Source organism: Myiozetetes cayanensis, unplaced genomic scaffold (genome assembly GCF_022539395.1).
Source record: "Myiozetetes cayanensis isolate MyiCay16 unplaced genomic scaffold, myiCay2020 scf1, whole genome shotgun sequence".
NCBI lineage: Eukaryota > Metazoa > Chordata > Aves > Passeriformes > Tyrannidae > Myiozetetes > Myiozetetes cayanensis.
This window is the reverse complement of record NW_026086604.1, coordinates 132,751,532-132,767,459: the sequence shown is the minus strand read 5'-3', so window position 1 is coordinate 132,767,459 and position 15,928 is coordinate 132,751,532. Positions and strand designations below refer to the sequence as shown.

General features: G+C 38.7%; 1 protein-coding gene across 4 annotated transcripts in view; it reads right to left on the bottom strand.

Annotated features, from left to right (window-relative positions):
* MLLT10 (MLLT10 histone lysine methyltransferase DOT1L cofactor) overlaps positions 1-15,928 on the bottom strand; it is a 125,158-nt gene that overhangs the window by 97,169 nt on the left and 12,061 nt on the right. For 3 of the 4 annotated variants that reach the window (XM_050325336.1, XM_050325320.1, XM_050325326.1), the window contains exon 3: positions 5,643-5,697. The exons of the other annotated variant lie outside the window; for it this stretch is intronic. In XM_050325336.1, coding sequence (XP_050181293.1) covers positions 5,643-5,697 — 55 coding nt within the window. The remainder of the gene's footprint in view (positions 1-5,642; positions 5,698-15,928) is intronic. 4 annotated transcript variants of the gene reach the window in all.

Genomic DNA, 15,928 nt, shown 5'->3' with positions numbered 1-15,928 from the left:
ACTGAATTTCACCAAACTCTCCATTTAGAAAAATCTGCTCCTGAACTAAAAAATTGATTCACTTTAAATCACCATTCAGCAGCACAACAAATACTTTGTTTAAAAAACAGCTACAGATAAAGTTCCATTGGTCCACTGAGTAAGCTAATAGCTTTAATAATTTTATCTGGCATGCTGTGGAATTAATGAGTTTCTCCCACCTCCCTCAAGAAATCCTTTTGTACAACAAAAGGAAGAAATGTCATAAATAAGCATTTATTATATACTTTATGATTATTAGCAATATAAATCATAAATATACAATATATTATATGGTAACACATATATTTATATTAATGAAATATTTTAAGTTTATTATCAATTTTTACTGTCTTTCCCAGTAAAAAAAAAAGTAACTACACACGTAAACTCCTGCAAATCTGCTCACAAGGACCAGAACATTTGCAGCTAAACACTTGTAAAATGCATATAGCTCAGTGTGTATATATGACATTACACCATCCACATTCTTAGACATTAACACCAAGAAAACTCATCAGAACAGTAAACCTGACAGTGAGAGCTGCTGACTCTAATAATAACAAGAGCAACAGGAAAACCTAGCATATAATGTTTTTATAGACTTGGGAAATCCCTAGGCTAACCCATGGGGTGGGAAGAGGGCCTGGACATTACATAAACCCACCACATTGTTATCTGGCCTTTCCCCAAGCAGCTGCATGAAAGAAGTCTTGGTGAAAAGTCACACAAAGAATGCTGTTACACAGCATTCCTGATCATCATCCACTGGAATCAGATTTCAAAGTAACAACTTATACAGAAAAATCAAGCCTTTTAGGCTTACAGAAAATTGTGGACAAAGGTTACTGCAAGAAAACTATTTAATTGGGAGATGCACAGTATTAGATACAAGTGAACAATCTGCTTAAAAAACAGACTGCACATTCAGTATTATGAGAAGATAAAAGAACTGGGATTCAAAAAACTATAATCACTCCAAATGGTCATGATTTTATTTCCTCCTCACTGAGTGTCAAAAATCCAAAGGAAATCACTGCAACAGTTAAAGAAACATTACTGAACTGAAAGGCCCAAAACTGCAAATGCCAACAATTCTCAAGTATCTATAAACAAATCCTCACTTGTCACTCTTCTGCTTTTCAAAAGAATGTATTTATGTTTTATGCAACTACTAATCCACATACAAGAGTACCAAGCTAAAGAAAAATTAATCTTTCAATAGCCTTCTTACACATAAGACAGCAAATCAATAAGCAACTCATATACATATCAAGTTTTGTCATTTTAAAAAACTTTTGTATTCAGTCGTGTGTTTAAAAACACAATGATGCCTCTAAATGAACATGAATACCAAATTTATCACGCAGTTCTGTCAATACATGTATTCAAAGAGAAAAGCTCCTCTGTCAATTAAATCTTAATTTTCTACTTTTTATCAATAGGAAATTAATAAATAAAAAATGTTAAAAAAAAAACAGTAAATAGCTTAATATAATTTATAGAACCCCAATCTCTGAACACTGAAGAAGTCTTAATGTTTATTTAAAAACAAAGAATACAAAATCCAGATATAGGGAAGAATATTTTTGTTCACAAAACCTAACCATAGCTGTAAGACACTCACAGACATTAGGCAGGCAAAATAATAAAACTTATTCAAAGCTTCTTCCTAACATTTCTGGCAAATACCCCATCATAACTGTGCAATATCCCACTACTTTTAACAAATTAATTAAATAAAATGGACAGCTAAATACAGTTAACTCCTAATAATCCTTAGGATAGATAAACTCATTGGCAGACAAGCCACATCACGGACACTAGTTCAGGCTACACTCTGCTAAATCCAACTGTATTGTTTCCAAGATCTGTGCAAGTGAGGGAGCAGAATGACTATTTTCACACAGTGTGCAGAGACCAAACAAACATATGCAAACAGACCTTAGCTGCTTCTGTTCAGGGTCAGCTCATGTCTCGACAATGGAAAGCACAGGAGGGACACTGAAGCAGACTAGGACATATTCCGCTCAAATCCAGGCAGAATTCTCTCTTTGGGCTCACTACAAGTTCTGATCACAGCACCAGCAGCCACCGTCACAAAGCCAAGAACCTGTGTACTCTCCAGTGTACCCAAAAAGGTTACAGGAAGAGGTATTGGAAAGATGAACACAGAATAACTGATCCTTGCCACTTCCTGTCATTTCACAAGTGCCAAGTGGCATCAAATGAAACCACGAGGCAACAGGTTCAAAACAAACAAATCAGTGTACACCTTGTGTACACATCATGCAGCTCAATTGCAAAATGTCTTTCCACACAACATTATGGACACTAAACACTTTAACTTTATTAGTGTGATTGAAACTCTTCTTTTATTAAACACAAAAATATCATCTCTGGTTCAAGAAGGCCCAAAGCATAAATATTTGTAGGCTGGAAAAGTATTCGGAGAAGGCACATGAGAACTTTCCCAAGAATCTAGTCCACAGTGATAAAAAGAGCAGGCCAAATGTTATTCAGCATCCACGATATGCTCCTCTCCTCTTACTATCTCAGGCTGTCACTTTTAATTTCTAAGATCCATGACAATACTGCTCCAAGAATACTGTATTTAAGGTATCACTGAAAAGTGTAATTCTGTATTTGCCACAGATGATACTAGAGAACCCAACATTAACCCTCGGCAGCTGTACTGATAAGCACAAGCAAGGTAGAGTAGATGGCTCCAACCAGAAATGTAGAACCTAAAAAGCAAATCTAAAGAAAAGGTGATCTCCAGAAGGTCAGATAAGCAGCAACAGGCCAGTAAAAGGAGAGGGAACAGAAGGAAAAATGCACACAAAGGAACCTCACACCATTCGGGGGTAGGAGAGAGGGACAAAAACCCTCACAGAATACCAACACAATCACACCATACACCACCGTAATGTATAGTCAATTAAAAATACTTATAGTCCGTTTCAAGTACTTATAAAAAATACAAGTTTGATTCCCAAACTACTTTGTCACACATTACAGTGCCCTAGAGTTCTTAAAGGCAAGATAACACCTTTATAGAAGGGCTGTAAGATTAGACTGCTTTCAGCTACAGTTGTGTGACTGTGAGTGAAGACAGCCAGTGTACAGGCTGCTGCTCAGAGAACAAGCCTGGCCATTCCCTTACATCAGCAATAGCATGGGCAGCTGGATCAGGGAAATGACTCCATGCAGTAACAGCATCTCACCACAGGTTAAGAAAATCATGGAACCCTATAGTAAAAGCTCACTAGACCATTAAGATCCCTGACATAAAAGAAAATACAGTACCTTCAAGGCCCAAACCACATTTCTTCACCTTATTAAAAAGTAAATATCCAGAAGACTGTTAAAAGAAAAAAAAAATCCACAAGAGCAGCAGACCATGTGTGAGCTCAGCTCTCCGCATACTCAAAACAAAAACTGCATTGGTTTTCTGGCTACAAAATGAAGTTACTTGTTGCCAGAAGACAGAAGGAAGCATAACTTTATATCACTGACATAAAATCAGCAATTTCTTCACTTGTCCTGAAAATCTAAGACCATTTATTTCTATACTTAGAGGACACTCCATAATTACAAGTTTATAAAGCTAGATCCTTACAAGATTTTATCAGAAATCTTTGTTTCAAAGTTTCTTCAGGAATACCTGCATCGTTTTATCATTTCACTTGGCAATAAATGGTGTAACAGCATTAAAAAAAATTAAGTATTAACATACTGTAAATGCCATTTTCAACTGGAAAGCCCAGTACGTGATCTTCAACCTTTATTCTTTAAGTTTGAAAATCTTCTGACACAACATCTTATTAGACAACTCTCTGACAGGAAAGTTCAGGTTAAGAATGTAGACTGTAGATTCCTGAAATGCAACACCAGTCAGAGTTTGTTTCTTCCAAGGTTACTATCCTTCTGTAAATCTGTTATTTAAAGGACATTTGATCCATTGCTGTGTTCAACACCATGGACATGGTCTGTTACTAAGGCTGGATGTTTTTGGAAGGAAATATAAATTCTTAAGCCGCTCACCCTATGAAATTTTCACTATGAAGCTTTCACTGATAAAAATACTTGAGCATTAAAATTATAGTACACTGTAACATCTTTGCTACTTAATTTCAATCTTATACAGTAACTCACTTTCAGACAAGAATTTATAATTATAATAGAGTCATAAGGGAGATAACTAATAGGATGCTCAGATCTTCAGTGCACACCATCAAAATAAGTTCTCAAGACTTTAAGCAAAGAAAAAGTTTAAAAACCAACACAGACAATAGCAAAGCATTCCCAAATGCTACTTGAATGCTACCTGAAAACGTTTCATAAATTTTACTGTTTCAATTGATTTGAGGCTTTCTTATCAGTTATTTCCTAAAAAAGAAAGTGTTCAGCAGCCATTTCTGAAGAAATTAATTCAACACTGCGATGTATCAACCTCTCCTGAAAGGAATACTGAGGAAAAGGAATAAGAATACAGTACTGGGCTGGTACTTAAGATGATAGTTTCACTGACACATGACAACACAGCCTCAATACAATCTCCCAACACACACACAGAGCACCGAGTTCACTAAGGTGTGCAAGAGAGCAGACACTAGAATAGTAAACCTGGAGCATATACTGAATGAAGCAGTCCAAGAGTACACAAGGTTAGATCAGCCCAAAAATGAGCAGGCTCTGTGTTCCTGCAACTCAACTGCAACAGAAATATCAAGCTGCACTGACACTAAGCTAAGGTATAATTAGCCTGAATATTACATATGCAGTATAAAATCTGCAGAATACAATTTGCACAGACATAGACTATGCAGACTACATAGACTGTCCAAATGAAATCCTTAATCCGGAACAACACTTTCTCCTCTCACAAGAGAAAAGGGCTCAGTATCAAACTGACCAAGGCTATTTACAGATAAACGATGGATGGGAGTTTAGAAGTATCTAGTAAAGAGAGAAGAAGGGATTTCAGAAGTGATTGAAAAGTTCATTGCAATTTTTCATTCATATTACCCAGCTATTAGTATAAACATAATCAAGACAGGCTACTCAGTGGATACCTTCTCTAGCAGTTCTACTCAGCAGGAGCAGAACTGATGATAACCTGAACAGTGAAACTAGAAAGATGCAAAGGAGGGGTAATCACTACTGCAGCTTTCCGGCTCTAACTTCTTTGTTACAGAACCTATTAGTAAATCAGGCATGAAAGAGCCATCCTTTGCAAATACACTGGTGCATTTAGTCTGGGCTACAGACATAAAGATTCCACTTTCCTCCGTGAATGGTGCACTTTCAACAGCTTTCTATAAATGCTCAGGTTCCAACTAAATACACTTAAAATTTAGCCATTTTACACATTAAAATCTTATGTTAAAATGCCATTCTTCTGGTCTTTTTTCCTAAAAATGCAACTAAGAATAATGGTAGATGTTCTCAAACTAAATTCAACCTAAATTGGACAAATAAAGGTTACTGTAAAACAGTTATCTCTTTCCAAACCAGCCAGTGTTTTTGCTTATGTTTAGGTTTCCTATAATTTTTTTCCCACAGATTTATTTCCCTCATACAAAATAAGAGCGTTCACAAAAAGTAAGAATAAAACTTACCCCCATTATCTGTTCTCTTTAAAGCACCATCCTTATGAGGGCATAATTCACATCTCTAGGAAAAAAAGCAAAAATAAAATAAAAAAATGGAATGATCACAGAAGCATTGAAAAAGAAACCACACACATCAAAGCTAATAACTGACATTAAGGAAGCTGCCATTCTTAAAAAGTGAATGGGTGTGTTTCCCCTTAACCTTTACTTGAATATTAAAGTTGGTTTGTGACAAATGAAGCTTTCTCCTCCAGATCTTGAAACTATGACATATATTAAAGCTACTTGCTGCTCTACCTCCAAGACTTTATTCCTGGATTCCACACCCTGACATTCGGGAGACAAGCCTCCAAAAACTATAGTATGGGGTAGACTTACATGCTGAGAAACTTGGACACGGTCCAAAAACTCCCTACCATTATTTCCTTCTCCTAAGATGTCTGTACTGACCAAGGTGTTCAATCACAAAGGTGTGCCATGGACATAATCAGCACATGTGCACACACTGCTGACTGCACAGTCTCTGCTGACTCTCAGTTATTCTGAGAGCCCAAAAAAACCTCATTTTCTGCCTCAGAAAAAGGAGGTCAGAAGTTGACTCATCTCTAAAATTCTTCAAGACTGCATATCTGAAAATAAGCATTTTGACATAACATTCTTCCAACATACTTCAAGATCACAACAGAACGGTCTTTCTGCTACCACTGCCTCCTATCAAGTTCCTAATATCAAGTTTATCTCCAAATATCCTAGGGCAGTGTGAACCAATTCCATACGAGAGATCACAGACAGGGAACAGGTTTGACACACATTCCACTCCAACTGCTCCAAATGACATGCAAAGGAATATCATTATAGGACATCCTATACTTGGGAATCACCCTACTGCAAACTTTAAGTATTCCCAGATTAGGGACAACTCAAAGTATACCACCTTAACAAGTTTTTTAAGCAAAGGAAAAATAGTCTGATAATCAGATGCAAACTTAACACCATATCCTCCAAATGGAGAGGAGCACCTGGCATCAGGACAGATTTTCTCCATGCTCCCTGAACAGCACTATTCTCCATTAACAGCTAACTGGCAAGATAGTAGATATAGGAGCCTATGATGCTACAAGTGCCTCAGAAACAGACTGTGTAAACTTATGTGAGGAACTAGGAATTCCATTCCTGAAATTCATATGGCTAAAGAACATCTTGATGACTATATTAACCTTTAGGAATAAGTCTCTTAACCTGTAAAAAAATTTATATTAGCAGTAAAGAGGCTTTCACAACAACTAGAAGAGAAAAATTCTTAAATTATTTTTGCTCAGTGTATTGGCATAGAGAGCTGCACACAGAAAGAAGAATCTTTAGGATTCTTTTGTCTTCTGCTTTGCTTATCTCTCCCTTACATTCACTCGCTAAAATGAGCAGCAATATATTGAAAGGCAGCATTAAGTCTATGGAGAAATTAGGATATAAAAGTGGTTGAAAACTTCTGAATCATTCCCTAAGATGCCCGTAGACTGGGAGCATTACATCTCTTTCATTTTTTAAAGTCAAGACACTAAAATGAACTGATCAGTTCATTTTGAACAAAGTCCTACATATGCAGTATATATGTGAGCTAAGCTGTATCTTAACACTTCGGCTCTCCAAACATTAAATACTAAGTGCTGCAAAACACACAATAGTAGTAGTTTCATTTCAGTGAATGTATCATACACTGAACCAGATTCAGCCTGGTATATATTGACAGTAACAGTGCATTAAAGTTTGTTCCCACCCCAAAGTTGCAAGCTGGCAGCTTAAAGCCAGTGAGAAAAGATGATATATCTGAGACAGGAAAGCTGCTGGCATAGTCTACCTTGCCCCACCTCTGCAAGCCTATGGAAGTTTGACATACATATTCACTAGTGGTAAAACCAGTCTAGGAGGTTCTCTTCTTCCCTCCACCACTCCTTCAGCTGCTGACACAACTATCTGTATAGGTCTACCCCTTAAACCAGATCAGTGAAATGGAGTAAAATGAACTTTTTAACATTTTTATTTCAGGCTACATCACTGATGCAATTTAAGCAGCAACCCACAATCAGTTGCACCAGCAAAACTGAAGACAGGGAGCCACTGCACTGTAGCATTAGTAATTAAAAAATTAGCAAGCTTCTTGAGCAAACTTCACCACAAAATAAATCAATATGATTCCAGGACACTAAGGTGCAAGGAACTGAACCAGTCCTTTATGCAGAAGAGCTAAACACACTCCATTCAGTCTCATCAGAGCTCAGCTTCATCTGATTTATTTTTGCCTCCTATTGCCAAAAGGACTCAGGTCCATTAGGCCTTCCCCAATTAGTTCTCTGCAGTCCTGGCTACAACCAGAGAAGATGCAAGACAGAAAACTGAAGTGCAGGAGGGAACTCTGACAGAAGGAGGAAACTTCAGTGCAGAGAGTTCTGCAGAGTATCCTCCTACTGGCAGGGAGAAGGATGCCTGCACTCAGCTCTCACCCTGCTGAAGGTGGGCAACTCTGCAGTGACATCTGCACTCTAATGACACAGAGCACTTCTGGTACCATGAATTCTGGGTACAATCTGAAATAAAGTAGCATCCTAGTAAACTAATACACCAGACAGTGATCCCTTCTACTCCTTTCTCTGGTTATGAATCTAACTGCTTCCCAGCCTCCACACTCTCAGATTCTAATCTGTCATCCAATTCTGCTCTGCCAAGTTTCAATATACACCACATAGTAACACCAGTAGCTTTACCAGGTGGGAACAGCAAACCTCATCCCTTAGCAAATTATTCTTTTATTTTACACTTTATTAATATCTCTGAAATGGATGGAATAAAGTTTTAACCTTTTTGTCATATATATTGATGATGAAACACAGTACATGGAATAATGTGACCATCCATACAGATGGCCTCTAATATTTGAGCACACGGAGCACGGCAGGGCTCTTTTCTCCGGTTGTGTGTTTTAAATCTTATCTCTGGCAGAGGATTTCTGACACAGATTTATTCTCTGAGCATTCAAAAACACTGTGGGGAACTACTAAACTAGCCGTGGGGGGCAGAGGGGGCAGGCAGCACACACAACACTCACAAGATACCACAGCATAAATACAGCAAGCTGCTATGACTGATCAACAATTCAGATAAACATCAGCAGGTTAAGCTGTGCAAACGTGAACACTAAAGAGGCTGACTGGGATCCAAGAGAATAACCACATCCTTTGGTGTGCTGAAGGGCACTAGCCCTATAGTAAGGAGGTGCAGCAGGTACAGTCAGCTGAAGTAGATCGGAAGAGGAGTGAAAAAGACAAATACCAGCTGAAGAAACACTGAATGAAATTGTAGAACATATCATTCCTTTCCTTCCTGTCCTTACAGAGTGTAACATGGACATCTCATTTGTGCAGCTCTTTGGTGGAAGAGCCTAGTTCGTGGATCTAGCTTCTGTTCAAGCAGAACTTGGGTGAACTCTGCAGGAATTGCTTTGGACTATGAGGTCTCCTGTAGAGGACTAAAGTAAAACCACTCTCAAAACCGTGCAGCTGGAACAGTCTGACAGTGTGACTGTCACAACTCACTTCTGAGCTACATAAACAGCAACTTAATTAAGCAAATGAAGACTGATCCTATAACCTTGATGTTCAGGCGAATTGAGACTGCCCGGGCCTGATGAAAAACCCACTGCTTCCCGGCAGAGAACTGAAGTGGTCAGAAGCATGAGAGACCCATGCAAACAGTGAAAGAAACATTTATTTGCCTGACATTGTTAAAAAAGTAAAAATAACCAAGAAGAAATAAAGAACAGTAAAAAACAAAAAACATGCGAGGTATCCACTGAAGATATCCATCAGAAAAAAGTTCCAAGACTGGAAAGTGAAAATAAGAATAATAAGCTAAATAGTTCCAATTTCCTATACTGAATCAGTTACAGTCAAACTTGGTTCCACTGCATTGTAGCACAAAGTGTTCTCCCTCTATTTTAGATAAAAATGCCTTTCAATTTTCACCAGGACTATCCACCTTAACCAGCACTGGATAATATTAGCCAAATTTTATTACTCACATCTTTTTGGTTAACCTAACTGTACCCATTTTTCAACTGGAAAGGCATAGAGAAGCTGGTTTAATCCAAGAGACTACCTGGTTCATATTGAATGAAGAGCAAAAGGCACATGGCAGATAGGAAAGACAGAGATAGGAACAAGACTATACAAGTAGGAGAGAAGAAAGAAAATAATAATAGGTATATAACATTGTTCTTCCCTCAGGGTTCTGTAAATTTGGAGCACATTCATAAAGCATCATCTGCAGACATCCATTATATGCTGTCTCTTGTTATAAGAAAACGAAGGTCAAAGAATTCTTGTGCAAGTAATTTACTGAATTCCGGTCCAAGCTAGGCCAATGGAACCATTCACCTGAATAATGACTGTCAACCAAGTAAAGTCCTGCAGGACTGAATTCCCAGCATTGCAATGAGGCAATAAAACGTGTCTCTCAATATGACCTGTTAACCTAAATAACACAAGAAGATCTACAGCAGATTAAACAGACCACAATCCCTTAAACTTAGCCTAGAAATCAAAGCCTTAGCCTAGCTGCAGTTCCAGCTGACTTTACTTCAGGCTCTCTTTAAGGTAACATAATTGAACACTGCTGCCAGGAGAAGATCACTGGCCATCCCCTGCTGTGTACTTCCTTCTGCCTTCCTTGCTCTGGGAAAAGCATTCAACTGACTATATGAAAATCCTAATCAGTAACCTAAAAATAATTTTTTTTTTCAGCCAGATCACTTCTTTGAGCCACCTTTCCATAAACCCATATGCAACAAAGTCAGATAACAAATGTAACAGGAACACAGATAGGGAGGTGGGAAAGGATATGAAGCATATAACTACCCTGGTTCAGGAGGTGGCATCACCTACACTGGCTATAAATGAGAGTGGAAGTCCAATTAAAGGCCTTACTTGAAATAATAAATAAATTTTAAGAGAACATACACCACACCTGAAACAGATCAATTTAATGTCGGTAGTAATATTGACAGATTTCTTGGGTCCAGATCCAAACATATTTATTAGGTCAATTTTGTTTTGATATTTCCCTGATACTCATATATTCCAAGATTTTTAATAGGCATCAGACATATACACAAACTGTTTCGTTTAGAAGCTTATTTTCCTTGCCAAGGTGTACTGTACCCAGCATGACACACTTCCAGAAACGTTTTTATTCTCCAAAGTAGTTTTTGATCACAGAATTACTATTTCATATTGCTTGACAATAGGGGGGGAAAAAACCAAAGCCCCAAACCCCAACATTATTTAACTGAAAGAAACAACTTCAAGACACTGCAATAAATGATCCATAAAGTTACAAATAACAAAATAGTAAGTTACATAAAATCAGCATCACAGTTCTTGAAACCTGACACAACCTCTTCCAATTCTTTCATCAACAGGAGTTAAAAGTTGTCAGACAAAACATTTTATTCTGCTGCTCCTGTTATTTGTTATTTACACAGAAGAATGGTTAAATCCATTTGTTGTTGCAAATTTTAGTTCACATTTTAGTGAAAACATGAGCTGGAAGACAGAAATGACGAATAGAATCAAGACCCCATAATCCAGGAAATGGCCCGTGACCTGCTATGCCACTTAGACATCCACAAGTCCATGGGGCTGGATGGGACCCACATGAGGTTACTGAGGAGGCTGGTGGAGGAGCTTGCAACTTTCAACTGTTTACCAACAGCTCTGGCTAACCAGGAAGGTCACAGCTGACTGGAGATTAGCAACTGTGACACCTATCTACAAGAAAGGATGGAAGGAAGATCCAGAAAATTACAAGCCTATCAGCCTGACCTCAGTGCTGGGGAGGTCACGAAGCAGATCACCTTGAGTGCCATCACACAGCATGTGCAGAACAAGCAGGGAAATCAAGCCCAGCCAGCATGGGCACCTCCTGCTTGACCAAACTGATCTCCTTCTGTGACAAGGTGACCTGCTAAGTAGATGAGGAAAAGACTGTGGACGTGTCTGCCTGGACTTTACTATAGCCTTTGGCACTGTTTCCCACAGCATCTCCTGGAGAAGTTGGCTGCTCATGGCTTGGCTCGGCTCTTCGCTGGCTAAAAAACTGTCTGGATGGCTGGGCCCAGAATGTTGGTGAATGGAGTTACATCCAGCTGGCACCTGCTCGCTGGGGATGTTCCCCAGAGATCAGTGTTGGGGCCAGTCGGTTTAATGTCTTTACTGATGATCGGGACAACGGGATCAAGGGCACCCTCAGTCAGTTCACAGACACAACAAGATCAGAGGGAATGTTTGATCTGCTGGTGGGCAAGAAGGCTCGACAAAGGGATCTGGACAGGCTGGATCCATGGGAAGAGGCCAATGGTAGGAGGTTCAACAAGGCCAAGTGCCAGGTCCCTCCCTTGGGTCACAACAACCCAGTGCAGGGCTCTAGGTAGGGGAAGAGTGGCTGGAAAGCTGCCCAGCAGAAAAGCACCTGGGGGTGCTGGTCAACAGCAGCTGAACATGAGGCAGCAGTGCTCAGGTGGCCAAGAAGCCCAGTGGCATCCTGGCCTGTATCTGCAATAGTGGGACCAGCAGGACTAGGACAGTGATTGTGCCCTTGTACTCAGCACTGCTGAGGCTGCACCTCCAATCCTGTGTTGAGTTTTGGGCCTCTCACTACAAGAAGGACATTGAGGTGCTGAAGTGTGTCCAGAGAAGGGCAACAAAGCTGGTGAAGGGTCTGGAGCACAAATCTGATGAAGAGTAGCTGAGGGAGCTGGGAGTGTTCACCCTGGAGAAAAGGAGGATCAGGGCAGACCTTATCACTCTCTACAGCTACCTGAAAGGAGGACAGAGGGGGGTGAGGGTTGGTCTCTTCTCCCAAGTAACAAGCGATAGGACAAGAGGAAACGACCTCAAGTTGCACCAGAGGAGATTTAGATTTTAGGAAAAATTTCTTCATTGAAAGGGTGGTCAGGCATTGGAACATGCTACCCAGTGAAGCAGCAGAATCACCATCCCTGGAAGCGTTCAAAAGACATGTGGATGTGGTACTTGGGGACATGGTTTAACAGTGAACACAATGGTGCTGGGTTAACAGTTGGATTCAATGATCTTAGGCTTTTTCCAACCTTAACCATTGTTTAATTCTATGAATACATCAAATTCTTACGACTTTTTTTAAATTAACCTAAGGAGGAAAGAGTCAATTGTCAAGCAGAAGTTCTTTTATTGCTTTACTTCTGAATTTGCTTTCAAATATATCTGTTTAACAGCATGCAATGCACTGGGTGTTTCTAAATATATCTAAATGCACTAACTCAGTACACTTCACCAAAGCACACGGACAGATTTCCAAAGATAAGCAAAGCAAAGCAGATGATCAGAGGGTTAGTTTCTGATCGACAGCTTTCCAACAGGCAGCCCCTGATGCTCTGAGCCCTGACTCCCATTAATCAGTAGCTGCAAAAGCCTTGCAGCACAACTGACTGTGTCTAGGTACTCATCTCCCAAGTTCTGTGCTACAGCTTCACCTGCCTTTATCAGTATTCCACAACATTTTGTTTCATCCTTGGGTGTTACGAGAAAGAAACATACATACATTTAGAAATCCCAACTCTACAGACTTCAAATACGCTATGGATATACATACAGTACTACTTACACAGCACTACTTCAGATAATACCTTAATAGTAATATAATGCCTTCATTATACCTTAACACAGGTCTAAAACGTGGTTTAAAAGGGTTAAGATCTCGATATAGGTAGTTATTTTAGTTAATGTAAAACAATTTAATGCTGACAAACACATACTCATTGCTGTCAAAAACACAAAAGTCCTGGGAAAAGAAAAAGATATCTAGAAAATAGCTTTAACAGCTCGGGATATCGAGTTTAGTACAAATCATGTCTAGAGATTCAGTGATACCAATGCTTCACATAGGTCATATACATAAATATTTGAAGCTCTTCATTCACTTTTTTGATGAAAAACTATCTTTTAAGCTCAAAACATTTTGTTATTTATTTTCCTTCTCCCCTAAAGGATGTGAAATGAGTATTTCATTTTCTCCAGAGGAAAGAGTCTCATATTTTTTAATTTCCTTTTATACTTTCCACATCCCTCTTACCCTAATGTCTTTTCTTTGATAGGAAAAAAAAAAACATGTACATTGTAATGTAAAACACTGAAAAGAGGAAAAATTGTTTTCCCCCAATAAACCCAGAAAAAAATGGGATAATTTTATTGATTAATTTGTGTTAGGCAAATATGGTACTAACAACCAATGCAAACATTGCTCCATCTATAAAGAAACACCATACTCTAAAGACACTTCAATAAAAGTGTGCTAACTGAAATTTAGAACAGGAGACAACTAAATACTTAATAAAAAACCTAACTCAAATTCAGCTAATCAGAGGCTATCTACCGTAGAACAAATACCTACAAAAGAACAGTTTTTGCAAGACTCGACAACAAAAAGAAAAACCCACAGATAATTTGCAGAGCGGTGCAAACCAGTATGCTGGTGCCAAGACATTTTTATCTGGAAATTTAGATCTTGGCATAAATTCTATCAATAGATGAGAATTCACAGGCCATTTGCACAAGAACAGACCCAGCAACAGGATGTGCACCAGACTGACCATGTCTGCATCTGCTGGCAATAACTTACCCCAGCCCTCAGAACACAGTGACATCTCATCCTTCCATTCACTCCTGCAAGCCATCTTCTCGGAAGCAAAATCGTATGCTGCCAACGTACAAAGACTAACCAGAGAAGATCGACCTCTCATCCCCTGAAGTCTTTTTTTGAAGTGTATTTTTTCCTTAAAACCAGTTAGGTAGTCTGAAAATTCCCATTAGAGTTTATATCTATTTTAACATCCATGCTTTATAATACTTGCCAGAGTCAGAAGTTCATTTTTCACTTGCTCAGTTCAGCAAAAAGGATGAACTGCACACTCCTTTTCCAAAAGCTTCTTCAGAAACACATGATCCAGCCAAAGAAGAAACTGCTGTTTACAAAACCAAATCCACATTTTCTTTAGTTTCTTAACTACAATGGGATAGCAATATACCTTATCAATTGTCTTAACCTGCAGTATCTTAAGACCTTACCTATAAACTCACAAAACACCCACCTTCACTATTTTGATCTAAATGGCTCTACAAATGATAGCTTGCAACAATGCAATGATTTGAAGCAGAAGTCAGTAAGTAGCTAACTAGAGAATTTTTCAAAGTATCCAAAGAGAAGCAAACAAAAATTCTAATGATTCCAAACCTATGATTCACATCAGACTCCAGCGTTTATAAACCACATTGAAGAACCAACAGGAATCAAAAGATCTTCTGCCACATCCAAGAATCCCCAACTGGCTGACACCACTAATAGAGCAAACGAACGCATGCTGTCAGTTATTCTCTTCCAAAGTGCTATGTTCTGCAACTTGACAACTTAGGAAATTAAGTCATCTCCATCTTCAAATAACCATTTCTTGATGCTGACAAATTTGCCAAATCTCTGCCCCATGTCTATTCAGTCATCTGTCCCAGGAGAAGGAAAGAACTTTTTTTTTAAAGCAGACAGTTGACAAGTAAAAGAAAAACAGACTGACTACCTGAAGCATTTTGGGGTTTATACCTGGATAAATTAAAGAGACTCAACCTAGTTCTTTCTATCAAGGCATCAGATAAAAATATATGCAGATTCAGTTAGCTCTGTCAAAAACATCTACTACAGATAATAAATTTGCAGACTATGACAAGAAGATTAGAGGCACTCAACATGCAAATCAGCATTCTTCCAAGACTGTAAGGTGATAGATAAGGCCACACAAAAGAAGAAAAAAACCTCTCCTGATGGTTTCCTGAAAAACCCCAGCACCTGGGGAGACATTCCCAGAAACTCATAAAGGATTAAACCAAAGAGAGAAGTGATATGGATATAACACAGCCTTTTTTTGCGAACATCCTGGCTGCTGGGAACTCAGAAGTGGACCCTTGGGTCTATTTCATCTGTCTATCACCCCAAAATTAGTTTACTGACTATAGCCACTCAAACTGCCTAAAAAAAAAGATATAAAAAGAGAGTGGACATAAGCAAAAATCGGGAAGAAGTTCCATCAACTCTGTTGGAGGTAACCAACGGGCTACCTTTTCTTCTTCCACCTTCTCAGGATACCTTGAGGTGAACAACTGCTTTATACATATACACTAATTTTACTTTTGCTCCATAGTACTTTAAATTTTTTACTT